General features: G+C 39.3%; 2 protein-coding genes and 1 long non-coding RNA gene across 8 annotated transcripts; 1 reads left to right on the forward strand and 2 right to left on the reverse strand.

Annotated features, from left to right (window-relative positions):
• Window positions 1-7,282: 7,282 nt before the first annotated feature.
• LOC125315356 lies at window positions 7,283-17,029 on the reverse strand. Its single transcript, XR_007198582.1, has 3 exons — window positions 16,904-17,029; window positions 14,054-14,062; window positions 7,283-7,292 (listed from the first exon to the last, which is right to left on the reverse strand). It is a non-coding gene; the product is annotated as an uncharacterized LOC125315356 (long non-coding RNA).
• On the forward strand, window positions 15,012-23,821 carry LOC115742287 (RING finger protein B-like). 6 transcript variants are annotated; one of them, XM_048279881.1, is made up of 11 exons: window positions 15,012-15,592; window positions 16,212-16,361; window positions 16,501-16,668; window positions 16,943-17,095; window positions 17,207-17,359; window positions 17,855-18,019; window positions 18,124-18,294; window positions 21,256-21,412; window positions 21,489-21,711; window positions 22,430-22,577; window positions 23,296-23,821. In XM_048279881.1, exons 1-11 carry the CDS (start codon window positions 15,286-15,288, stop codon window positions 23,376-23,378), a joined length of 1,878 nt encoding a protein of 625 aa, XP_048135838.1. In that variant the 5' UTR covers window positions 15,012-15,285; the 3' UTR covers window positions 23,379-23,821. The 6 variants fall into 6 exon arrangements, with proteins under 6 accessions (XP_048135838.1, XP_048135835.1, XP_048135837.1 ...); XM_048279878.1 differs by having other exon boundaries at window positions 15,013-15,592; window positions 21,226-21,412; XM_048279880.1 differs by having other exon boundaries at window positions 15,013-15,592; window positions 21,226-21,412; window positions 23,326-23,821.
• Window positions 23,822-24,645: 824 nt separating this feature from the next.
• Window positions 24,646-26,739, reverse strand: LOC115742332 (protein SPIRAL1-like 1). The gene is made up of 5 exons (XM_048279898.1): window positions 26,668-26,739; window positions 26,360-26,377; window positions 25,921-26,199; window positions 24,896-25,023; window positions 24,646-24,855 (listed from the first exon to the last, which is right to left on the reverse strand). Exons 1-4 carry the CDS (start codon window positions 26,722-26,724, stop codon window positions 24,931-24,933), a joined length of 447 nt encoding a protein of 148 aa, XP_048135855.1. The 5' UTR covers window positions 26,725-26,739; the 3' UTR covers window positions 24,646-24,855; window positions 24,896-24,930.
• Window positions 26,740-26,993: the final 254 nt, after the last annotated feature.

A 26,993-nucleotide genomic window follows, 5' to 3' on the forward strand; every position in this document is an offset into this window, starting at 1 on the left:
GCTTGGAAATTAAGAGAACCATTAGCTTACGAGAAATTTGGTAAAACAGGTATTCTTGTATGCGATCCATGTGCGAGTTTCTCTAACATGAAAAATGAGAAGTTTTGACACATGTTATTTACTGAGTCTTGCATATCATGCATCACTTCATTACATAAAAAATGGGATTAAAACTCCCGCCAAAAAGTTCATCCATAATTTGCCTTTGTCAAAATTTAGGATTCAATTTTGTCTTTGAGCGGAACCTCTACGAGCCTCCACTCAAAGAGGGGCAGCTGTTGACGCCTAAATTTTGACTAATCTATTTTTTGCATAAAAATTATAAAAAAATCATCTCATATATTTATTTTTAGCGTACATTGCATTGGCATATAATTGGGCAAGCGAGAACACTTAATTTAGCATGTGTCTAGACTAGGCACGGGATGGAAAAATATACCGAGAAGATTTGAAACTTCGGGGACTGTATTGCAAATACTTAAAACTTGGGGGACTGTATTGCAAATACTTGAAACTTCGGGGGCTGCATTGCAAATACCAAGAGAAGATGAAGAAGGGAAGATGATGAAGGGAAGATGATGAAGGGAAGGTGATGAAGAGAAGATAAAGAAGAGAAGATAATGAAAGGAAGATGGTGAAGGGAAGATGAAGAAGAGAAGATGAATATGATGAAGGGAAGGTGATGAAGAGAAGATGATGAAGAGAAGATGAAGAAGGGAAGATGATGGAGAAATTTGGCTATAAAAGGGGGAGAGTTCTTGAGAATTAAAGGGGGAGTGAAAGAGAATTGAGATAGTTTTAGAGTGGAAGAGAATTGAGAGAATTTGTGAGAGAAATTCTTTAGAGAGGAAAAAGAGAGTTCTTGAGAAAAATCGTAAGAGAAAATTTGAGAGTGAAGAAAAGAGTTTTAGTCGAGCATCATCTTCGACGAGTCCCGGCACGTACTTCGCCTCTCACCATCCAACAACGCCATTGCTTGCCTTTTTTCGACGATAGCCACGTTCTTCCAACTCCGAGATCTTGAAGGAAGCCATAACGTGTACGTGAGTAAGATTTTGTGGAATAGAAGGTAACCCTTTCCATCTCGATCTACAAAAATGTAATCGTTTGGTGTGAACATTTGTTTGTTTATTTTAGACATGTCACGTGTCCCAAAATTTAGCATTATTACATGTTAATTTATTTTTGTAAATACTCGTGATTGGCTGCGTTTTCTTTCTTTCTAAATCATCCATGGTGTATATCGTACAAAGTTCAATGTTTTACATCCCCATAAAAAGAAGAAAAAACCAAAAAATTGCATCTTTGAATTTCAAGTAAAATCCATCAAAATTGCCAAATCAAATATTTTTCATGAAAATGGTACCGAAAGGGCGTTAGAGTAATCTAGCGTAACCAAATCCCCGAATTCAAAATCTCTGGTTCGCGGAAATAAGATAGTTTTCTCCCGCTATTTTATTTAGGTTTCTAATCAACCTACCGAAAATGATTAGTGGCGACTCCAAATTCAAAACACATTGCATGTTAATTATTTGAACCTTAAGTTGCGATTTGGTATGGACTTGGGAGAGTCCGAGTTAGGTTAGTTAATTAATTAACCTGATAATCCATTAGCCCGAAAATTAACCCGTTTATTTTTTTAGGTCGCGACATCTAGTAAGCCTAGCACTCTTCCTATACCTTTTTCAAGCTCCAGCAGGTGAGACTTTTGTTTTTCCCATTTAGCTGATTGATTTTACTTTAAAATGTTGGTTTTCTTCTGATTCTCTATTCTTGTAGCAGGACAAGAACTTATGAGATTCGAGTAACGGTACGCCAAACGGTGATTATATCTGTGTGTCACGGGCTTCTAGAAGTATCCAGCTGGACTCAGTTGCTGATCGGCAAGCTGACGCTATGCATGGAGAAGAAGCCTCAGCCCAGGAGCCCCATGGAGAACCTGCTGGTCCAGTTCCTGTTTCAGATGTATTACAACCTCTTGATGGCTCTGACCTGGACAAGGTCAGTCAACCTCGCAGTTCCAACGTTCTCTTGAACTTTTATCACAAATATAGGTTTTAAAAGGCTGGAAATTCGCGCAAGAATCCAAGGCATCTTACTCTGTTTGTTGTAGGAGGTTTTAACCGTTTAGGCAATGATTCCTGATCTTTCTTAGTTTTTGAGGAGTTCCTACGATTCCTTTTTTAGTTTTGATCTGTTCTTTTTACATTCCTGATGTACATGACCAGTTAAGTAAGAGTTCTCTTTATTACTTTTGAGGGGAAAAAAGAAAAAGAAGGGGAAAGAGAACCCCATGTTCAATAGAAAGCAAAATTTCAGATGTAGAATCATTCTATATCATCGTCACCATGTAATGAATGCTTGTATGATGTTTACGCGTCATATATCCATTTGGAGGTTGACATGATTGGAGTCATGCTCTTGAAATTACTTTCGATCATCATCTGATGGACCCAACTTTCCTAGCTGGAGAAGCATAGGTATCTTGGCGGCAGCTAATTTACATATATTGAATTTACTATTGGAAATTTTAACTTCAAAGAAAAGGAACATGTGAAAGGGTGTTACAATCTCCCGTTTGAAGGATAAAGTTCGTATTCTTACCGAAAAGTACAAGCAAAGAAGCATTCCCTATTTTTCTCTGCTTAAAGGTTGGTTGTTGAGTAGATTTTGATGCCACTAGCAAGTTGGACCAAAATTCAGATGCAGTAGCAGGGGGTTGACCCCCAATTGAAATAATTAGACATCCTGGATGTGTTATTGTTGCTGAAAGAGATGAAAGAAAAGCAAAAGAACAAAAAATTGGTCTACCAACCAGGATTTGGCTATTTTATGCAGAAAGTATTTGTGTTTTTGAGCTCTTTTTGGGTGTTCATGGTCATTGTAACGTGATATTGATCATGTGGTTATCTTCTGTGCTATAATTTGCATTATGGGATTATCTGCCTGCATATTTTGATGTTTGTCTTCCTCCTCAGGAGCCTGCAAACCAAGAATCGTCACTGCAGGCTTCTATGAATACCAAAGATGATCAGATGGACGAAGCTCCAAATCTGAACGTGGAAGTTGCAACAGAGAGAGTATCTCAATCAACCAAGGACTGACGTGATCTCACAAAACAAGAATCATATGTGTTGCTGATCAGGACATGTTGCTCTTATCCAGCTTCAAGTTACTATAGCTGATCAAATTTCATCTCAAACCTGTCCTTGTGAAATAATAGTTTGTAGCAACGAATTACTCACAGGTCAAAGAAATTTTTTTCAGCGCAAACCTCTATGTACAGGTGTATACATAATAACTGAACGATGACCGTGACATTGTGTATTACATATCTTATATATATATATTGCATCGTCTACATCATTTAAACGAATCATTCTGGCCCTCACGTATTAATTCTTGATTATGCCCCACTTGTTAAAATAACTTCTCCTTTTGTCATGATCCCGTGGCAAGGAGTTCTCTTGTTTTTGGCTTATCTTTGAAGTTTGTGAAAACTTTGGGATATGAAATATGAAGTACCTCCTTGTCATCCAGATAACAGCAGCAGTCTGTTTCAGTTTCTTAATATCCTTTGTCGCATGGCTTCATCAATCTTTTCGTGTATCATGGAGTCGGGGGACCAAAATCGTGCATTGTTATACCCATGAGTAGCATGTTCATTGATGTACTTTTTTGTAAATGCCTAAGCGTTGCACATGCAAACAGTTTTGACTGTTAGATTAAATGGGAGTCCTGATGCTAAGAAAAGAAAGGAGCCGTCAATGAAACAGTGATCTTGTTTCCGAATGGAGCTCCATCTGTAGGTGGATTTCTTCGATTTGGGCATCTGTACATGATCTAACATATGCTGCTTACAAGCTAGTTGTTACATTTCTGATGGCAGATGAGAGGACATCAGGAAGAAGAAAGAGGTGATTTGGCAACATCAGTTTGAAACAGGTTCTTGCACAGTTACTTTTGATTGGTTGAACCTCTTGCAATATCCTATGCGCAAGCCAATTTCGACTGTCCATTCATCAAGTTGTCCAATATGCATTTGATGCCTGACAGAGTCTTCAAACTTACTATAGAGATCTGATCTGCCTCCTGATCTTCACTCAATTAGTAATTGAAGTATGATGTGCTATTCGTACGTCTGGTTTATTGTGAATCTCGTTTTGCAGCAACTTTTTGACTTTAACATGTACAATCCTTATTATTCTGTCATGAGATGAGACATCAAAATGTTCCTTGTTTATCTATAAGTATTGTACATGTAACCGACCAATAACTATTGCTCGTGTGCTATTAAACTCGTATTACTTGACACCGTACGTGATTTGCTCACTTTTGATTGACTTGCTACACCACATGTCACTGCCACATGGTGCATCTGACACACAAAATACATTCTCATTGTTCGATTTGGTGCATCCAACTTCAAGAGAAACTCCCGCTAAGTAATTGGTAAATCTTTCGGGATCTGCAGCATGTTGCCATTGCCACCACTTTGAAACGGATAGCCGTGGCCCTTTGTTGAAGGCCGGTCCTGTACAAGAAAGTTTTCTGGTTTCGGCAGTCTTGTACAAGTAAAGAAACTGGAATAAGGATTTAGAAGCTTTGAAAAGCTTGTAAACATTGCACTGATAGAACAGCAGAAGCCACAAGGGCAAAGACAGCTTTCACCGCTATTAGCACTGATAAGGGCACAGCACCACAACGAACCTGGCTATCATCACAGAAACAATTAGGACAACCAAGTAGACAAAATACTTCAGATGCAAGCAATCACCCTCTAGTCGAGGCATTTCCGCAATTGAAATGTGAGGCTATTCGGGATTGAGTGCACAAGAAATTGGAGGATTTGGAGAACAATGCATCGATTAAGGTCGGTGCTGGTTGAGGTTCTGGGTTGTGATTCTAGTTCTGAGAGACTAATGTCAGAGTTTCGAGGCTTGTTGCCCTGCACTTTTGGCTCTCTTTGAGGATTCCATCAGAGACACTGATCGGGATGGTTCTTGACTTCAAAGTCAGCCACCGGTGGTGGAAGTTCGTGGACTCCAGTCCACCCACGTGCTCCGATCTTGAGGGATGTGGATAAATTCCCCGCGAATTTCTTAGTCTCTTCGCGGACTGCGTCAACAACGGTGACCGCGAAGGTTTCTTGACTTCACCGGAGAACTCGGCCACTGGTAGTGGAAGTTCGGAAGAGGAGTCCACACACTCCGATCGTGAGGGCTATGGATATAATCCCGACGACTCTCTTACACTTGAAGAGTTGGATGCGCCTCTGTGATATAATCATGAATATGTCTTGTTTTCTTAAGAAGCTGATTAGAAGCGATGGGCTAGTTGATCTGCAATTTGGGTTGTAGTAAGAAATAGCTGGGTGAAGGTAACAGTCTTATGTAGTTACATTGGCTTTATATCTATCAGATGCAACATTGTTCTATACCTGATGAAATCATGTAAACCACTACTGGCCCTACTAGTCTCTGAGATCCTAAAAGCCTATATTAACTCCAAGACTATACGATACCGTGTCCACGTAATATCTCTTAATCGAATGAGTATGAGGTGGGGTTGATTGGATCGCCAATCCTTGTGATCTGGATCGTGCGAGTACCCAAATTAGAATGATCATACCAATATCACGGTTGGGAAGGTCATGGCCATCCTGTTAACAGTATGAACCATGAACTTATTTGTTGTTCCAGTTTTTTACCAAAAAATCTTCTAAAACAAGGACTCTACTTTTGTTATAGTATGAAAAACTTATCCTGTGTCTTGTTTTCATTGAGAAATAATGTTTTCTTGAAGTGAAAGCTCAGACTTTACATCATCGGCTTCCCACTGCACAAGACTCCCCAGCACTGTGTGGGTCTAGGAAGGGGTTCATGCGTGCATCCATACCCCTAGCTGGAGAGGCTATTTTGGTGAATTGAACCAGTGACCTTCGGTCACAATGGAGTAAACTTTTACCGCTGCATTAAGGGTCGCCCTTAGGGTACCCCGATCTAGGTGACGTCTACGTATTCACTACGCTACATGCTTACTTTTTTGGTCAAATTTATGTATTTACTCTTGAGTAAATGGATTCGATCTTGTTGCAGGTTTCTTTAAATGTAAATATGTATTTCATGAACCGACAAAATCACCATATTCAATACCGAATCACCTTATTCAATGCAAAATCAGGAAATTTTCTTCAAAATTGTCTAGAGACATTTCCGCGCAGCAGTAGAATTTGTCAAGTAATTAAAATTCCATGAAGCGGAAGCCTTGCTATTATATATAGCCATAGATCTCCCTCTGGAGTTGTCGCTTATCTAGGAATCGTGGGGTTATGGTCATGATAATGTTATTTTGAATACCTTGTATGATCGCCAAAAATTCTCCGTCACTCTCGCTTGAAAGATCTTTCTCTCTCGGAGAGCTTCTGACTGTGTGAATTGATAAGCATGAGCACCTGCATTAGAGTCCAGAGACTGTTAATTTGCCCCAACGACTTCTTCAGAATCATAGAATACTGGTCTAGGTCCTGTTTCTGTGAATTGCCTGTATGTGCCAGATCATAAGGAGCTTTGGACTGTAATGCAGGTTCTCATAGTCATCCGAGGCAAATCAACATTTTCAGGCGAGAGTGACGAAGAATTTTGGTGATCGATACACCACGGACACTGTCCTAGCACTCGCTATACCTTTTTCGAGCTCTAGGAGGTGAGTCTCTTATTCTTCCCATTTAGCCGGTCAATTTTGCTTAACAAACGTTGGTTCAGTTCTGTTTGTCCATTCTTGTAGCAGGGAAAGAACTTATCGGGATTCAAGTGCTGGTATGCCGAATGGTGACTATAATAGTGAGTCAAAGGCTAGTAGAACTATGCAGGTGGACTCTGTTGATGATAGGGAAGCTGATGATGTGCACCGAAAAGAAGCCTCTTCGCCGGAGCACTATGCAGAACCTGCTGGTCCGGTTCCTGCTTCGAATGTAACACAACCTCCTGATGGCTCTGACCTGGACAACGTCAGCCAACCTTGCAATTCCAATCTTATATTGGACTTTTTATCCCAAATCTGTTTTGATCTGTTCTTTTTTACATTCCTGTCCGCTGTCAATGAAGCAACTATGGGTGGAATTGTTGGGACTTTGGTTTTAAAGACCCATAAAAAGCTGAATGAGAAATGAAGGTTCGTAACCCTTCATCGGAGTTGTTCGGTTCGTGTCCCTTCATGAAGGTTCGTAACCCTTCATCAACCGTACAGATTTGTGACTCTTCATCGACGTTCACAACCTTTCGTTCATGTGTCTTCGCATCATTGTCTATAAATAGAGCATTGACCGTCGCATTAGAGAGAACTGCCATTTTTTTTTTCGTCATTCTCATTTCACTTTCATCATTTGTGCGATTATTTTACGAAGTGCGTTCAAAGGTTTCCTGCGAAGAAGTACCGCTTCAAAGGAAAGGCGATCCGTTCTATCCTAGGAGGCAATTGTCCAACAACTTTGGGTACCGATTGAGGGGGCAAACTTGTCTTAAGGACATAACGCTATTTCGTTGGGCTCGGATCATTCATCTACATTCAGATTACTCACTTGTGTTTGGATTCAGGTTTGTCGATTAACCTTATTTTACATATACGGACATATATAGGCGACAACAATCTTAAGACAAATCGTTGTTTATATTCTCGGTATTTGTTGCTTCGTTCGTATAGTTGTTTTCTTTTGAATAAATTCTGCTTTCGTATTAGAAATGGCATCAACATCGATAACGCCTACGCATATTCCGTCGGTTCCGACTCATGGAGAAAAGCCGGAAAAGTTCAATGGAACTAATTTCAAGAGATGGCAACAGAAGATGTTGTTCTATCTCACAACTTTGAATCTGGCAAGGTTCCTCATTGAGGATGCTCCTAAGTTGGATGAAGGAGAGGTAGACAAGGAAAGGTTTGCTACAGTAGATGTGTGGAAGCATTCTGACTTTCTATGTCGTAACTACATCCTTAATGGTCTCAACAATTCCCTCTACAATGTTTATAGTCCGCTGAAAACGGCTAAGGAATTATGGGAAAGTCTTGACAAGAAGTACAAAACGGAAGATGCTGGATTGAAGAAATTCATCGTCGGTAAATTTCTGGACTTCAACATGGTAGATCATAAAACCCTCTTAAGTCAAGTTCGGGAACTTCAAGTGATCATGCATGACATTCATGCTGAAGGTATGATTTTAAGTGAATCATTTCAAGTGGCTGCTTTCATTGAAAAACCGCCACCATCTTGGAGAGACTTCAAAAATTATCTCAAACACAAGAGAAAGGAATTGTCACTTGAAGACTTGATTGTTCGATTGAGGATTGAGGAAGACAATAAGCTCTCTGAAAAGAAAGTTGGCAAGAATCTGGAGGTTTCAAGGGCTAATGTTGTTGAAGAAGGATCAAAACCCAACAAGAAAAGAAAAATGCCTAACAAGTCCGGAGAGGGATTCACCCAAGGCCCGAAGAAGTTCGTTGGCAAGTGCTTTAAGCGTGGAAAGTCCGGACATCGAGCCAAAGACTGCAGAACCAAGAAAAGACAGAAAACTTAGGTGAATGTGGTGGAACAGATTTCCAATGGCGTTGATGATATCAATCTTACTATTATGATATCTGAATGCAACATGGTGGGAAACCGTAAGGAGTGGTGGATTGATACTGGAGCAACTTGTCATATTTGTGCAAACAGATCGATATTCTTGTCCTACACTACTGTGAGGGGTGATGAAAAACTATATATGGGTAATTCATCAGCCTCTAAGGTTGAAGGTGTTGGAAAGATTGGTCTGAAAATGACATCTGGAAAAATTGTGACACTAAATAATGTTCTGCATGTGCCGGATGTTCGCAAGAATTTAGTGTCCGGATCTCTTCTTAGTAAGAATGGCTTTAAGTTGGTTTTTGTATCTGATAAGTTTGTACTCTCCAAGAATGAGATGTATGTAGGAAAGGGTTATCCGAGTGATGGTTTGTTCAAGATGAATGTAATGACTATTGTATCCAAGGATGATATGAATAAAGTTGCTTCTACTTATGTGCTTGAGTCTCCTAATATTTGGCATGCTAGACTAGGACATATTAATTATAAATCTATAAAGAAATTAATGAGTATGGGACTATTGCCGAAGTCTAACTATCCAAGTGAAAAGTGCCAAGTGTGTGTTGAATCTAAATTTTCTAAGCCTCCTTTTCATTATATAGATAATAAAATCACAAAACTTTTAGATTTAATACACACGGATATATGTGATATGAAATCAATACCGTCAAGGGGTGGTAATAAGTACTTTATCACATTTATAGATTATTTCTCAAGGTATTGTTATATTTATCTGCTTAGTAGCAAAGATGAGGCAGTTAATGCTTTTAGAACTTATAAAGCTGAAGTTGAAACTCAGTTAAATAAGAAAATTAAAATGATAAGAAGTGATAGATGAGGTGAATATGAATTTCTTTTTGAGGAAATATGCTCTGAGTTTGGCATCATTCACCAATTCACCGCTCCTTCTACACCGCAATCGAATGGTGTGGCAGAAAGGAAAAATCGATCTTTAAAAGAAACAATGAATGCATTGTTGAATAGTTATGGCTTACCGCAGAATTTGTGGGGGAAGCTATTTTGACAGCAAATTTTATTTTAAATAGAGTACCCCACAAAAGGACACAACAAACTCCCTATGAGAAGTGGAAAGACAGAATGCCTAACTTGAATTATCTTAAAGTGTGGGGGTGTTTGGCTAAGGCTGCTGTTCCTAAGCCTAAAAACGTTAAGATAGGACCAAAAACTATTGACTGTATTTTTATCGGATATGCTCGGAATGGCAATGCATATCGGTTTCTTGTTCATAAGTCGGAGATCCCAAATATACATGTTAATACGATCATCGAATCAAGGGATGCTTCGTTCTTTGAAAATATATTTCCGTATAACATAGTATATGAACCAATTGAGAATAATAAGAGGTCTCGAGATACTATATCTAGAAGTGATCCAATGGAGGATGAACCTAGACGTAGTAAAAGGCAAAGGACTTCCACGTTTTTTGGACCTGATTGTTTAACGTATCTCTTAGAAAATGAGCCTCGGACATTCAAAGAAGCTGTAACATGGCTTGTTCTGGAAAGAAGCTGTCAATAGTGAAGTCGAATCCATCTTGTCAAATCATATCTGAGAATTGGTTGATCTTCCTCCTGGTAATAAACCACTACAAAACAAGTGGATTTTCAAAAGGAAAATGAAAGCAGATGGTACCATTGATAAGTATAAGGCTAGGCTTGTGGTAAAAGGCTACAAGCAACGAGAAGGTCTTGATTATTTTGACACTTATTCAATTGTCACGAAAATTACATCTATACGGATGTTAATTGCTATAGCAGTTGTGTATGAGTTTGAAATCCATCAAATGGATGTCAAAACAGCTTTTCTAAATGGGGATCTAGAAGAAGAAATATTTCTAGAACAACCAAAAGGGTTTGTTGTTCCAGGACAAGAGAAGAAAGTATGTTGGCTTATCAAGTCACTCTATGGGTTGAAACAAACACCAAAACAATGGCATGCTAAATTCGATCAAGTAATGTTGTTGAATGGTTTTAAAATTAATGAGTGCGATAAATGTATATATGTTAAGAGCACTCATAATAGCTTTGTTATTTTATGTCTCTATGTAGACGACATACTTATAATGGGCAGCGATAGTAAGGTTGTCAAGGCGACCAAACGCATGCTCACAAGCAAATTTGATATGAAAGACATGGGGGTTGCAGATGTTATTTTAGGAATTAAAATCCTCAAAACATCTGAAGGATTAGCACTATCACAGTCTCACTATATAAAAAATATTCTTGAAAAGTGCAAGAATCTTGACATCGTACCAGTAAAGACTCCAATAGATATTAATCTACATCTTTCAAAGAATACCGGTGAAAGCAAGGCTCAAAATGAGTGTGCTAGTATACTAGGCAGTTTAATGTATGTCATGAACAGTACTAGGCCGGACATAGCTTGTGCTGTGAGCAAGCTAAGTTGATTTATAGTTAGTCCAAATGAAAATCATTGGAGAGCTATGAAACGTGTATTGGGCTATTTGAAACATACTGAAAATTATGATTTACATTACACAGAGTATCATGCGGTACTTGAAGGATACTGTGATGCAAATTGGATAACCGGCACAAGGGACACAAAATCCACAAGTGGGTATGTGTTTACACTTGGTGGGGGAGCAGTGTCTTGGAAATCATCCAAACAAACTTGTATTGCGAGGTCTACTATAGAAGCAAAATTTATTGCTTTGGACAAAGCCGGTGAAGAAGCAAAGTGGCTTCGAAATTTCTTAGAAGACATTCCTAATTGGCCTAAACCTGTGCCAGGTGTGTGTATTCATTGTGATAGTCAAGCGGCAATAGGTAGGGCAAGGAATGTCATGTATAACGATAAGTCTCGATATATACGTCGAAGGCATGATACTATAAGACAACTACTCTCTAGTGGAATTATCACAATTGATTATGTGAAGTCAAAAGATAATATAGCGGATCCATTAACAAAATGCCTAACTAGAGATACCGTTATGAAAACATCAATGGGAATGGGTTTAAGGCCTATAAAATAAGTCATCATAGCGGAAACCCTACCTAGTTGACTGGAGATCCCAAGATTTAGGTTCAAAGGGACAACCAAGTTATGCGGGCAGAGTAGAGTACTGTTAATTTTTACTCATTCCCGTATGAAGACAGTACTAATATATGGAGGTTAAGCATAAGCTTTTAATGATTCTGAATCGGGCATGTGATATGCCACATATTCAGAAATCACCTATGTGAGTGTGAAGTGAGGGCCGCTTCTGTGAGAATTTGAAAGGCCAAATTCTCTAAAGCACTTATGAAACCATGTGGTGTTCATGGCCAAAACGAACACAACAGTGAGAACCAACTTTGTTCGAGAGATAATTGTGTGATTTCTATTATCTAGGCTTACATCAAAGGTCGACAGTTCAAGGACATCGAGTCTACTGATTGACCGAGTAAGTCCGATAGGTCTCACTAGGGAAAGTTCAAAGTTTCGGACTACTTATCTCGATGCAATCATCTCTCATTGAATAATCGCATACTGCATCTCATGCATTTACGAAGAGTCATGATAACTGAATTTCTCATTCATGTGGGGGATTGTTGGGACTTTGGTTTTAAAGACCCATAAAAAGCTGAATGAGAAATGAAGGTTCGTAACCCTTCATCAGAGTTGTTCGGTTTGTGTCCCTTCATGAAGGTTCGTAACCCTTCATCAGAGTTGTTCGGTTCGTGTCCCTTCATGAAGGTTCGTAACCCTTCATCAACCGTACAGATTTGTAACTCTTCATCGACGTTGACAACCTTTCGTTCATGACTCTTCGCATCATTGTCTATAAATAAAGCATTGACCGTCGCATTAGAAAGAACTGCCATTTTTTTTTCGTCATTCTCATTTCACTTTCATCATTTGTGCGATTATTCTACAAAGTGCGTTCAAAGGTTTCCTCCGAAGAAGTGCCGCTTCAAAGGAAAGGCGATCCGTTCTATCCTGGGAGGCAATTGTCCAACAACCTTGAGTACCGATTGAGGGAGCAAATTTGTCTTAAAAACACAACGCTATTTCGTTGGGCTCGGATCATTTATCTACATTCAGATTACTCACTTGTGTTTGGATTCAGGTTTGTCGATTAACCTTATTTTACATATACGGACATATATAGGCGACAACAGGAATGCCCTGCAAAATGTGACAATTGACTTTTAATGTACTTGACTTGTGTGCCACATATGTTTTGCCGTCAGCTTCTTTTGCACTTCATCCTCACTTTTCCCATTGATGGTTAGAGGTTCCTCCTCTCAGCAAAAAAATTGAAAAGGATACTGTATCCGTAAGAAAAAGAAGTAAGAATTCCTTAACCCTGGAAGATACCTAAAGGGTCCGCTTGGGCAAGTGCCGCTCCATGAAGGCCTGGCTAGACCTGATCGGCCAGTTGAAGGATATTTTGGAGTATCCATGCATTTCTGCCACAGTGAAGTGTGACCTCATTTGACTGAGGCACTCCGTTTTGAAGGGTAGTTCTAATTATCTTCCTACTTGTAGGAAATCATAGTTCAGAAGGCTGCATCTTGAAAACCTGGTTATGGACCTCATCATTATGAGTTTGTTTCGCAATCTTTATGCCACGGCAGTTCGCCGATCGCAGTCTTACGTTTAACAACTTCAATGTAAGATTTCCTGGAAACCTATGTTGCTAGCGAGGCCATCAATTCCAGCTTGTTAATGTACTGAGGCCAAGCAGAAGGTGAAGGTGTCCTGGACCACACCCGAGTGCGATTATTCAGGTAGTTCAGCTTTTTCCATCATTCAATCCAGCAGCGATCTTACCTCAATCAAATGGAATTGCTGATTCTTTGGAGCAGATAGCATATGACAACATTAGGAGCTGGTGCTGCACGCGCTGACGACTTCTATGTCCAGTGGTATCTCCTACGGCCGAATGCTATGCAACTTCCTCGTGGTCTCGTGTATCGGTGTGCAGTGCACGAAGTACGCTTACTGGTGTGGCTTGATGTGCGGAGTTGATGAACTGAAACCATCTTCTACATTTGTTTTCCAGTTAACCGTGTGCTTTTTCTGTTCCACTAGATTGGTAGGGAGGGTTACGGTTGGAATACCTGCTGAATGTGAGGATTCTACGCACAACCTCCAACGAAATAAACTGTAAAAGCGAAAAAGAGAAATCAAGGTACAAAGTTTATTTTGATTCATCTCTAAACTATGGCTACATCCAATAGAGGATTCCACTACAATTAGCACCCCGCACATTTCTGTTACATCACTTAATTACAAGCGAAAGAAATAAACCCAAATTACCAATAAAATATAAGTTCAAACTTCAAAAGCTCTTTGGCGGCTCGGGAGCGCTTCCCCCGCGATCCCGCCGAGACGGCCCCCCGAAACCCCACCCGCTCACATGGGAGAGGGAACTCGTGCCTTCTTGGCGCGATAGAGAGTATAAACCACACCCCAAAACTGAAGCCATATGTCCGATTGGGGCAGTTGTGGTGTAGTTTTCCATAACTGATTGTTCATAAGTAGTTTGAACCCTTACGAGGACCTGCCATTTTACACATCTCGATTCCCACTTCAACGTATACAGGCTCGAGGAATGTCTGGCATGGACCTGCCATCCACATGAAGATGGAAACCCTTCGGCGGACGTTCATACCGCATTGGCCAATCCTGATGACCACCAGTAAAGATGTGCATATATGTAGCTTTTTAGATATAACAACTAAGTACTCGAGTTCGGCCGAAAAAAAAAAAAAGAACTAACTAGTCGAGTTTAATATCATTTGAACTTCTTCGTAGTAGCACGGTGACACTTAGCAGTATCAAGTTGCGTTTTATACCATGATGCTCTAGGCACGTGAAATCGAGAGGTAATCCAGACTCCATGAAAATTAAAATAACAGTTAATTACTCGGAAAATCCGTTCAAACCTTCAAGCTTCAAACATCAGTGCTCTTATATGTGGGTCAATTTTCCCTCATATGATCCTTCTTGATCTTTGTTTTAAAGAACAAGCTCCGATAAAAATTGAAATTGTCGGTGCAACGAAAAACTTCAATCTTTATATATTTATAATAAATTATTTAAAAATTATTTTTTATCATAAAAAATCTCAAATTAATATATCTAAAAAAAATTATCCTCTGTCAGTTTATGTTAAATTTTACTGTCAAATTACTAAATTAGACGGCACGTAACAGTTGACGAATGTATCGATTTAAGTTGTTGCCCTTCATATGTGTATCTGTTTGAATGTTTTGTCATATTAATTTAATTTAATGAATATTAATGAATGATAAATTTATTATAAATGTAACGATTCGAGGTTTTTCATTACAGTAACCCAAATTAAAAATCACATTTATCTTAATCGCTGTACAACTTCATGGCCGAGGAAAAAAAAAAAAAAACTCTTTTGCATTCACTCGCAAAATCCATCGTTCCCCTCGGCTTTCCCACAAAGGACAACAGCTTTTGCTGCTTCGTCGACCTTTGTTCAGGTCTTGGGCTCTCTGCCTCTGCATGACACCAAAGAGAAACCCCTTCTCCAATCCTTCAAGCCCGAGTCTTCTTCTCCAACTTCAAAATCCTACTCTTTTTCTTCAAGGGCTTCCGCCTTCTCGCGCTTTTTAGGCGCCTCCTGTTGTCCGATTTGATTTTTTTTTTTGTCCTGGAAAGGGAAAATGAGGTGGGAGAGAGTCCCGTTGCCGCAAGCCCAGCAACCAGAGCAAGGCAGAGAGGAGGCGGGTGGCCCCGGGAAGAGGTGGGGCCACACTTGCAACGCCATCAAAGGGGGGAGGTTTCTCTACGTGTTCGGTGGCTATGGCAGAGACAACTGCCAGACCAACCAAGTTCACGTCTTTGACACTGGTGGGTCTTCGAGTTTATCTTCTGGAGATTCTTGTTTTCCGTCAAAGTTTGCATTTTTTTTTCCTGGAAATGTCTTCGATTTAGATTGGTATGCTCTACTTGGTGCTGAGAGAAAGATTGGTTCTTTTCTTTTTTATTTGTTCCTTTTTCTGTCTGATTTGGAGCTTCTGGGGTCATTCTTTGGTGAAAACTCTGCTTGTTAGTTTTTCTCTTTTCTTTTGTTATAACTCGCTAGAGCCTTTTGGTTGTTGTTGGTTTTTCTTTTAATCGATGGCTTGGCTCTCGTATTGGTGATTTCTGGCTAGCTTTATGCATTGTATGGGTTAAGATGGAAGGGAATTTTTCATGATGTTCTGTGTCCAGGGATTGTCATATATAGCACTGCTATGACTCGCTTTTTTTCTGTACTCTTTTCGTTGTGAACAATTACTGGAGCTGTTTTGACTTCATCCCTATTTGCATTTTGCTGGTGTTTATATTTACTGCTGGAATTTCGTGAGGGATGGCTGTTGGTGTACTTTCAACTTCTGTTGCCTTCTAGTTTTTGGGTCATGATCTCGTGTTCCATTGGAGCTTAGCTATTTTGGCATGTGAAAGTTGTTGAACTATGGGAGGCGATCTCTTTTACCATAGACTTAATTAATGACCTGGGGGGAGCGAGAGATGAATCTGGTCTTGCTTGTCGTTGTAAGTTGTCATTTTCTTTTTCGATTGATAATTAGTTTTATCTGACTCTTAGTGAAGCAAACATGGAGCCAACCCACGATAAAAGGCACGCCACCTGCTCCAAGGGATAGCCATAGCTGTACTAATGTTGGTGACAATTTGTTTGTGTTCGGTGGGACGGATGGCATGAACCCTCTCAGGGATTTGCATATACTAGACACTTGTAAGTTACATTTACTGTCTCAACTTCTCCCTGTTGTAGTCTTACAGTCTTGTCGCCTAATAATATATGTATGTTTCCACTATACTTACATTAGCAAAGTTGGGTTCTTTTTAATGTAATTCGCAAACCTGTTTTGTAGCTTCCCATACGTGGATATCACCAAGTATAAGAGGGGAGGGACCGGAGGCAAGGGAGGGTCATAGCGCAGCACTTGTGGGTAAAAAGCTGTTCATATTTGGTGGGTGTGGAAAATCTCCAGATGATGATGAGGAAGTATATTATAATGATCTCTACATATTGAACACAGGTAAATTCTTTTTAAACGTCGACATTTCTTCTTTGCCTCTAGTCCCCATTGACATCTCTATGTGAAATTTCCTATGTGGGCATATGAGAGGTGTTAGACTTGATTTTCCATCAATGCCGTGTCCTCCAACTTCATAAAGTACTCTATCTCTAGCATGTGTCATCAGTTACCACTGCTCGTGAAGTTTTTATTGCTTGTATTGCAGAGTTTAGTATTTCTTCTTCCTTGGGTAGACAAACATGCTTGTTCATGCATTTCCTTCTCATATCTGCAGAGACATTTGTATGGAAAAAGGCTATGACGACTGGTATCCCACCTTCAGCACGTGATAGCCATAGCTGCTCAACTTGGAAGAACAAAATGATTGTGATTGGTGGTGAAGATGGACGTGATTACTATTTGTCCGATGCCCATATTCTTGATGCAGGTTTACCATCTACTGTAGCCTTAATTAGTTCAAGTGAATAGTGTTTCTTTGTTTATTTCTCTCCACAAGTATTTTGTTTTCACTACTTTTTTTGGCCTTGCTGTTTGATAGATACCCTGATGTGGAAGGAACTGAATACCACCGGCCACATGCTACCCCCTCGTGCTGGACATTCGACTGTTGCTTTTGGGAAGATTCTGTTTGTTTATGGGGGATTCACAGAGGCCCAAAAGCTATATGATGATCTGTTTATGCTTGATGTTGGTAAGTATTTTTTACTATGTATATGATTTCTGAATGTCTGCCGCAGAGATCGTGCAGATATATATGTATTGGCTGAACTGTCCTCAAATTGCTAACTGTGTCATTCTTACCAGACGGTTTTATACAAAGTCTCTGTTAGTTAATATATTCCTAGGCAATGCTTGGTTGATGACAATCTAGAGTATATTTTCCTTTCTTTTGGGATTTGTGCAGTACATTGGAGTGCTAGATGAACTACTGTTTCAAGAATAGTGCCTTTTTTCCTGTCCGGTCAATTTTATATCCAATGATCAGTTATCTTTGCTTAATCATTTAATTTATGGAAACTAAAGTTTGAGCTGATCATCTTATTGTTTCTTCTAATTTATTCCTATTCCGCCGTTGCCTTGGAAAAGCAAGGGAAAGTAACATAAGTATGCTTTTTGTTCCATCAACCAAAACGCATGTCTTCACGCTAGCTAACTATGTTGCTTGACTGTTACCGTGCCTTTGCAGAATCTGCTATATGGTCCAAGGTGACTACTGCCAGTGCTGGACCTTCTGCCAGATTTTCTATGGCTGGGGACTGTCTGGATCCAGTAAGGAGTGGCGTTCTTGTCTTTGTGGGTGGTTGCAATAGGAGTCTCGAGGCTCTTGAAGATATGTATTACTTACATACAGGTTCAAATTGTATTCTATGGATTTTCTTTTGGTGGTTTATGTTGGCTTTCAGGTTTTCAGAACCCAAGATATGTACCTGAGTTGATTTCCTATTTCATTTCCAGGACTCACTAGGGAACAGGAGCCAAGGCTAGAGAAGCTATCCTTGAGAAAGAAATTGAAGCTGAAGTGCCAAGAACAAAATTTGACTCTAGGACAGGATAAAGCTTTGGTGCAAGTTGGGGTGACCACAAGCACATTTCAACCTGTGCCACTATCAATCTATGGTCAGCCAGGTCAGGACCTGATATATGTTTACTTCGATGTTCTTGAATGAGGGTTTGTTGGTGGGAGAAAGAAATGGCTGTGGAGGTTGATTATTTATGTCAATTCTATATTTGTCATATGTGGACTTGAAACTATCTTTCATGATACCTATTGTCTCTAATTCTGTAATGTTTTTCCTTGTTACTCTTGGGTCTTCTTTTTCGTATCCTTCCATAAAATCATCCTTGTACATGATTCATGAGATTGTTTTGATGATTTGGTCTTCTTTTTTTGAGTAGTTGCGAAGTGCTGGAGAAGATGATCAACAGTGCAAATTTTTGCTTTTTTTAGTTTTTATTTTTTTCTAATGTGGCGCCACATCAGATCTACTTGTCGCCAAAAATGCCACGGCGAATCCACGTCAGCATTTTAACAGTGATTTTAGACCAAGCTGGAACGTAAGGTAGATGTGTCACAACGTCGATAGTTTGGGATTTTTTGTGTCGCAAAAAAAAGTTGAGGGTAAATGTGTCACGCCACGTATAGTCTGGGGTTTTTGGTGGTTTTTTCCCTTGTTAATTTGCTGGACATATTGGGCACCACTTAGCCAAAACTACGTTATAAGAGGAGAGTCATACCTGATTTCAGTGCTTTATCAGCACTACTTCAATCTGATTGTTGCAACTCTATTAGGAAAAAAGGGTCCACCTCAAGGATGAGTTGTGTGTCCATAAACACCATCTTAGTCAACTTTAACCACGAATTCACCTATCGAGCCCCAAAATAACCAGGCCAAGACATAAATTCAGTTGCAGAATTAGGTTATAGACTACCAAAAAGATTATTTGACGTAAAGAATATCTGAAAATAGGTCATTGTTCGGTGTTAGAAAGAAATGCTTTGCCAGGATAATCTATAGCATGCCTCTTTGCAACTATGTTCTGCTTGCTAAGGATTTAATTGGTATCCTCCGATTTAAAAAGTGTGTGTGTGTGTGTGAGGGGACGAAACAAAAATGCCCTTCTCGTGAGCTTCTTGTGAGCACTAAGCACCTTTTCTTAAGAAATTTAAGGTCGCATCGATACTTGTCTGAAAGAAACTGTTTTGCGAGAACCTCAATATTCGGTCATTTTTGGAACCAAAGTACGCATTAGATTTTTAAGAGCTTAGTCACCAACTTGCACAGATAATTCTACCATGTATTAAGATTTTATGGATACGTTAAGTTTCTTTAGATATGAAGGCGTTACCTAGAGTGTGGTTCACTATGAGTCATGCCATGGTAACGAGGATGAGGTATGTTGCCGGTCAAGAAAACCATACCTGAGGAATAGGGTTAGTTGATTTGTGATTCGTGGTACATTTTGAAGTAGTTGGGGGAAAGTAAAAATTTCTCTAGTTGCATTTGCTTTAAATTTTTAAGATGCAGCATTGTCTAAATTGATCAAATAAAGTAAACTATTTCTGGCCCTACTAGTTTCTGTGAACCTAAAAGCCTAAATTGGATCAAAGAATATATACTACCATGTTCATGTAAGGTCTCTTAATTGGATGAGTATGAAGTGGGGTTGATCAGATTCCAATTCTGGAGGTGGGGTTGATCAGGTTGCCAATTCTGGTGATCTGGAACATAAGAGTACGAAAATTAGAAAGATCACACCAGTATCACTGTTGGGAAGGGGCATGGCCATCCCGGTAACAATATGAACCACGAAATTATTTGTTCAAGTTTTTTTGACAAAAAATTCTATCAAAACAAGGATTTTACTTATGATACAATATGAAGAATTTATCCTGTGATTTTATTTTCCATTGAGAAATAGTTTTTCTTAAAGCTCAAGCTTAAGGAAAGGGCGTGCCAGTGCACAAGACTCCCTCACACTGCATGGATCTAGGGAAGGGTTCATGTATGCAGCGATACTCGTAGTTTCCAGAGGCTATTTTCATCACTCGAACATGTGACCTCAGGCCTCCCTGGAGTAACCTTTTGCCGTTGCACTAGAGCTCACCCTTAGGGTACCACGATCTATGTAACGTCCACATATTTACTTTTTTGGTCGAATCTATGTATTTATTTTAAGTATATGGATGCGATCAAATTTTAGGTTTCTTTCCATGTAAAACTTTATCTATTAAACCAACAGAATCACCATATTTAATAGACAATCAGGAAACTGCCTTCAAAGTCATCTAGAGAGATTTCCATGTGACCGTAGATTTTGCCAAGTAATTAATTGTCCATGAAGCAGAAGCCAAGTGCCTGGTTATATGTTTTCCCTTGCTATTATATATATGTATAGATCTCTCACTGGAGTTTTCGTGATACAGTTATTTTGAATACCTTGTATGTGCCCAATGGATTTGTAATGGTGTACCGTCACCAAAACTGTCACTTTTACTTGAAATATTTTTTTTACCTTGGAGAGGTTCTGATTGCTTGGATTGATAACTATGAGCACCTGCACAAGAGTCCACGGACTGTTGATTTCCCCCAACTACTTCTTCTGAACGTACCATGAACTGAATAGCAAATCAACTGACCTTACTCCTTAGGTACCATTTTCTTTACAGGCAGGATACCTCATACTCGTTACCATACCATGACTCATAGCAAATTACCATGTATCCATCTACATATTTTTTGCTGTTTTGGTCAAATCTACACATGTACCCTAAGTAAATAAATTCGACCTTATTTTATGTTTTTTTTGTTGTAAATATTGATTTCATGAACTGTCAAAATTGCCATATCCAATACAAAATCAGGAAATTTTCTTTGAAAGTGTCCGTGAAGTAGAAGCCAAGTGCTTGTTTTACGTGTTTTCACTTGCTATTAAAGATGGATACAGATATAGATCTCTCACTGGAGTTTTCACCTATCTAGAAATCATAAGATTATGGTTGCAATACTCTGTTAATTGCTTGTATGTGCCAAATCATTAGTATGGACTCTAATGCAGGTGCTCATAGTTATCACTCCTACCAATCAGGAAATGTCCAAGGTAAAAAGATATTTCAAGCGAGGGTGACCGAGAATTTGGGTGATCGATACACCATTGAAACTGTCATAGATGGAAAACCTCTCCGGGGAATTTTATTTTCCAATAAGCCTACCACTCTCCCTATACCTTTTTCAAGCTCCAGCAGGTGAGTATTTTGTTTTCGCATTTGGCTGATCGATTTAGCAAACAGATGTTTTAGTTCTGATTCTCTATTCTTGTAGCAGGAAAAGAACTTATGGAGATTCAAGCACTGGTATGCCAAATGGTGATTATAATAGTGAGTCAAAGGCTTCTAGAGGTATCCAGCCAGAGTCAATCGATGATGGGCAAGCTGATGATGTGCATGGAAAAGAAGCCTCTTCCAAGGAGCCCCATTCAGAACCTCCTGGTCCGGTTCCTGTTTCTAATGTGACACAGCCTTCTGATGGCTCTGACCTTGAGAAGGTCAGTCATCCTTGCGGTTCAAACATTCTCTTGAACCTTTATCACAAATTTAACTTTTAATAGGCTGGAAATTCCCACAAAAGATTTTTAGATAGTCTGATTCTTTTTCCTTTGTTTATTTTAGTAGCTTTTAAATGTTGGTGCCACGATTGCTCTAATCTTTCTTAGGATTTGAGGTGCTCTTGTTGTTGTTTGTGGTTTTCACAATAAGAAAAGAACATGTGAAAGTACAATACAATCTTACATGTGAAGGATATTGTTCACTTTCTCGAAAAGGACAAGCAAAAAAGTTTTCGTAAGCAGCTTGTTTTTATCTTATTCTTCTCTACTTAAAGGTTGGTTATGGAGTAGATTTTGATGCCAATAGCAAGTTGGACCAAATTTAGACACAGTAGCCGGGGCTGACTCCCAATTTTAAATTATCATAGACTTCCTGTGTGCGACAATCAAGTTGCCACATTAGCAAATTACAATGCCTTTATGCGATTCTCTTGTTGGAAGAGATGAACTCAAAATAGCGACGAACATAAATTTGATCTACCAAACATGATCTTGCTATTGGAGAATGTATACATGTGGTTCGAGCTTCTTTTGGTTGTTCATAGTCATTATGCTGTGATGGTGGCCATTTGATTATTTTCTGTGCTCTGAATCCAAATATGTTTCTTGTGCCTTATGGGATTTTGGGCCTGCATAATTTGATATTTGTCTTCCTCAGGTACCTGCAAAGCAAGAATTATCACTGCAGGCTTCTATCAATTCCAAAGATGATCGGATGGATGAAGCTCCAAATTTGAATTTGGAAGTTCCAAAAGAGAGTGCATCTCCATCAACCAAGGACTCTGACGTAATCTCACAGATTAAAGGTATTAACTTGAGGATAAGAATCATCTATGTTGCTGATTTTGCTATGTTGCTGTTATCCAGTTCAAAGATTCTATAGCTGATCAGAGCATGTTTTGATTGCACACCAATGCTTGTGAAAAAATTGTTTTTTGCAGTAAATGACTCACAGGTCATAGATATTTTATTCAGAAAAAAGTTCAGTGTATGCATGTCTATATCATATACAAACAATGGTCGTGTGTATTGGATTGTCTATTTAACTTGTGCATTATCATTCGGGCACACATGTATCTCTTGGTGTGGAGTTCCTCGTCTTTCGCTAATCTTTGGATTTTGTGTAAACTTTGGGGTGCGAACAATGGGGTACCTCCATTATCCAGATAGACAGCCACAGTGTGTTTCAGTTGCTTAATATCCTGTCCCTGTCGCATGGCTTCACATGTCTTTTCATGTATCATGGAGTCAGAAGACCAAAATTTGTCCATGTGGATACCCACAAGTAGCACGTTCCATGTTATACTTTCTGTATATGCCCATGCATACAATGATGCATATGCAAACACTTTTGACTGATTAAGGTTAACTGGAATCTGATGTTAAGAAAAGAAAGGAGCCCGTAATGAAATAATGGTGTTGCTTCAGCATTGAGCTCCAACTTTTGGTGGATTTGCTCAATTTGGGCATTTTGATATGATCTCATATATGCTTACAAGCTAGTCGTTACATTTCCAATGGCAGATGAGAGGACATCAGGCCAAGATGAAAGAGGTGAGAGGACATCAGGCCAAGATGAAAGAGGTGATTTGGCAAAATCAGTTTGAATCAGGGTTCTTGCACAATTCCTTTCGATCAGTTGGTCCTCTTCACATATTCCCCACGGAAGCCAATTTCGACTGTACATTCATCAAGTTGTCCCAGATGCATTTGACAGCTGACAGGGTCTTCAAGCTAACTATAGAGATCTAACCTACCCTCTTGATCTTCGTTTTGCATCCTGATCTCCGCTCGATGAGTTATTGCCAGACTTCTCTTCTCGTAGTTTTGTTCTTCGTCTTAGTAAGCATGCCGGGGCTTTTGGTGACAGTGGCAGTTCCAGGAAGAAACTGCACCATAGCTGAGGAATCAAAGCTTGCCGTGCTATTTGAGGTCTGGTTCACCCTGAATCTCGTTATGCAGCTACTTGAATTTGACATGTATGACCACTTTTATTCGCCATGAGAAGAGACATCAGAATTTTTCTTATTTATGATAAAGTATTTCATCAGCCGGACGGATCACGTGGTAGCAATTGCGCTGTGTAACTGATTAACGACCATCTAGCTATGAATCTCATCTTTGCTTGACGCCATGTGCTTGACGCCATGTGTATTCTGCTCGCTTTTGATTTGCTTGCTACACATCCTGTCATTGCCACATGATGTATAAAATGCGCAAAATACCTTCTCATTGGTTTGGTTGTGGGGGTGGCCAATTGAAGAATTGACGATCATCTTGTTTATTAAAGTTGTTTGAGGCGGTCATAATCTAAGTACTATTCATACATAACACAATACACCGATACGTTATTTCTAAAAAATAAAGAATTTGGACACATTTTTATATTATCATATATATATATATATATATATATATATATATATTAGTAATGAGTTTCTTCTTTCATTAAAAATTTACGATTTTTTTTTTTTGTGGATGGCTGGATATATAAATTCTGGAATGACTAGATATATAACTTAAATATATATTTTTTATAGATTTGCATTTTGATTATTAATTTATTGAAAATATTTAAAATTAATCCTATGCGTATGAGGATACTGGATTTGCGTGTCGCTAGCATGCTTGGAGCACTAATCATGTGTTAAATGTTTGACACCCATTGATCACATGTCGATCGCGTGTTGGAGAGTGTCACAACTGACATGACACAGATTCTCAAAAAGTGTGTTCTTCTTCGGTCACAATAAGCTTCACAGAGAATATTGAGCACACGGCAGTAACGACTATAACAAAGGATGATGTATTAACATGTGCTCAGAAAATATAAAAGAGTGCTCTATATAGCAATTCAGCAGACAAAAGTCTAAATACTAGAAGTTATATATTTTCAGTATTAGCTTTGCCAAGCCAAAGTCAAAAAGGTCGCGACCGCGATCAACAAACTGAGAATTTAGTTGCTTCGTTGGGCATGAGGCAGCCCGTGCATTGAAGTTAGTATAGAAGTCATGATTAGCTGGGTAAAATCCAGAAAATGAGTATAACTATATAATACGTGCTTTCATAACTAAGGCAGCATCTGCTTGTAGGCTAGACATGATGGTAGTCAAAAATTCATCCAACTTCAAGAGAAATTCCCGCTAGGTAATTGATTACTCAATGAGGATCTGGCGCATCAATTGCCATTGCCACTGCCTCCAAGGAAGATCCACCGCCAGGGGCTGTGTGGACCTTAGTCGAAGGCTGGTCCTGTACGGAGAAGGTCTAATGGTTTGAGAAGTCCTGTGCAAGTAAAGAAACTGGAAAAAGGATTCAGAAGCTATGAAAAATCTGCAAACACTGCACTGAGAGAAGATTAGAAGCCACAAAACAATTGGGAAACAATTCCTTAAGGGTGAAGATAGCTTTCGCCACTATAAACGCTAATAAGTGCAGAGTACCACGACAATCCCAGCTCAAATCACAGACAATAAGGACAACCAAAGTAGACCAAATACTTAAGACACAAGCAATAACCCTCTAGACAAAGCATTTCAACATTTGAAGTTATATTCTGCACTGAAAAGTTGCCGTCAATCTACATTGACTGCTATTCCAATGAATGAAGCAATCACCTATATGCAGCGCCCAGGCTCCAACTATTTGCAGATATTGATGAGACCATCGATTTAAGCATGATCTCGGCATCAATTTGAAATTTTTCAACAAAGAAAGTTCAGTTAGTTCTAAACAGGGTAAAAGGGAAAATCCCTGGTGAGTTTCCAGGCAAAGCTCGCTAGGCATGCATTTTATAGTCCACTACTTCTTCCAGGTAGAAACCTCTAAAAACTCTATCCAGCTAAAAAGTAAACTTGATACATGACGGTTGATATGTGATCTATTAGTTTCAGTTTTCACAAGAACATTCACAAAAGTTCTGGGACATACACACAAGTCGCAATTGCTCTCTGATCCTCTGAGATAGAAATGATCCAACCCTAATTAAACTACATGTAACTGAGTCCCAGTATAAATCTCGAAGAATAACTCACACAAGGTAGATCCTAACAACACCATCCCAGTAAATGATACTGGTATTTTCAACACTCGCATGGGGAAGAAACAGGTTAAGAAGAGATCAAACGACATGTTTCAACCACATCATACCGTGATGAAGTTGCCACTGTTTTGACCATCAGTGCGGAAATAGTTGTTTGCCTGGCTCCCCTGAATGCCCGCTGGAATCTGCTTAGTGACATCTACTTGTGGCACAGAAGCAGTAGACCTGTGAGAAGTTCCATTACTAGTGTCAGGTACCCTGGTTGGAGCTCCTCCATTATGTTCAGTGGGTTTTGGTGCCTCTCCACTGCCAAAAAGGTAGCCCAGAGAACTTTGTCCCCCACCAGCACTAACTCCACGACCCATATTTCGTGACTTGAAATTTACCTACATGAAACCAAGAGCCTGATTTAGCAATAACGAAAATTGTATAAGTTCCAGGGGATACACTGTCAAAGGATTATTCAGAATCGAAACAGCAGGAAATTCAGTCATAGGAACTATGTAGCTAAACTAGAGCAGCACCCGTCATATCAACTGGACTGACCTTTCCTAGCCATTGCGCCTACAATACAAAACTCAACTCAAAAAAGCATCATGGATGACACACATATACGAAGCTGGAAAAACCAAGGATTAGTATGTCATTGTGATTGCTTAGTAGGTGAAATAGTTTCTACTAAAAGGTCTCCTCTCTTTTATCTTGCTAAAGACATCAGGAGATTAAAATTGATCATATAGCAATCCATTCCAGAACTTTCCTTCCCTATGACCAGTTAAAATTTGAGATATTGACTTGATGTCCTCACGACATGAGTCACAACCATCAGCTTAATGAAGCGGGCTTGGGTTTACCGAGCAATAAGTTCCCACTCGTCGCATAAACACAAGCAACTGTGCTTGAGGATACATTGTTAGTCGTCATGCTATCATGATCAACACGCCTTCGTTCACCTACCACAGGTTCATTGAGTGTTGAAACAATTTGCTTGAACCTCGACTTCTGTAAAAGAATGAAGAAGCAGAACAGGATTAAAGAGGAAGAATAAATGAGCTAGTTTAAAATAGACTGACATCTGAACAATGTAATTGTAGCATTCATAAAGAAGAAAAGGAGCCATCACAAGCGGCGCCTCAGACAAAGGCACGATAAACAAGAAAACAACAATTGCTGCAAAGAG

The sequence above is a fragment of the Rhodamnia argentea genome, chromosome 6, assembly GCF_020921035.1.
Source record: "Rhodamnia argentea isolate NSW1041297 chromosome 6, ASM2092103v1, whole genome shotgun sequence".
Taxonomy (NCBI): domain Eukaryota; kingdom Viridiplantae; phylum Streptophyta; class Magnoliopsida; order Myrtales; family Myrtaceae; genus Rhodamnia; species Rhodamnia argentea.

Bases quoted from the DNA above. Each gene is read 5' to 3' on its own strand.
- LOC115742332 (XM_048279898.1), bottom strand. From the start codon at position 26,724: ATGTATCCTCAAGCACAGTTGCTTGTGTTTATGCGACGAGTGGGAACT. The intron at 25,024-25,920 runs GTATGATGTGGT...TTCTCCGTACAG, and splicing joins ACAGTGGCAACTTCATCACG to GACCAGCCTTCGACTAAGGT.
- LOC115742287 (XM_048279878.1), top strand. From the start codon at position 15,286: ATGAGGTGGGAGAGAGTCCCGTTGCCGCAAGCCCAGCAACCAGAGCAA. The intron at 17,360-17,854 runs GTAAGTATTTTT...GTGCCTTTGCAG, and splicing joins TCTGTTTATGCTTGATGTTG to AATCTGCTATATGGTCCAAG. The intron at 22,578-23,295 runs GTATTAACTTGA...TTCCAATGGCAG, and splicing joins CGTAATCTCACAGATTAAAG to ATGAGAGGACATCAGGCCAA.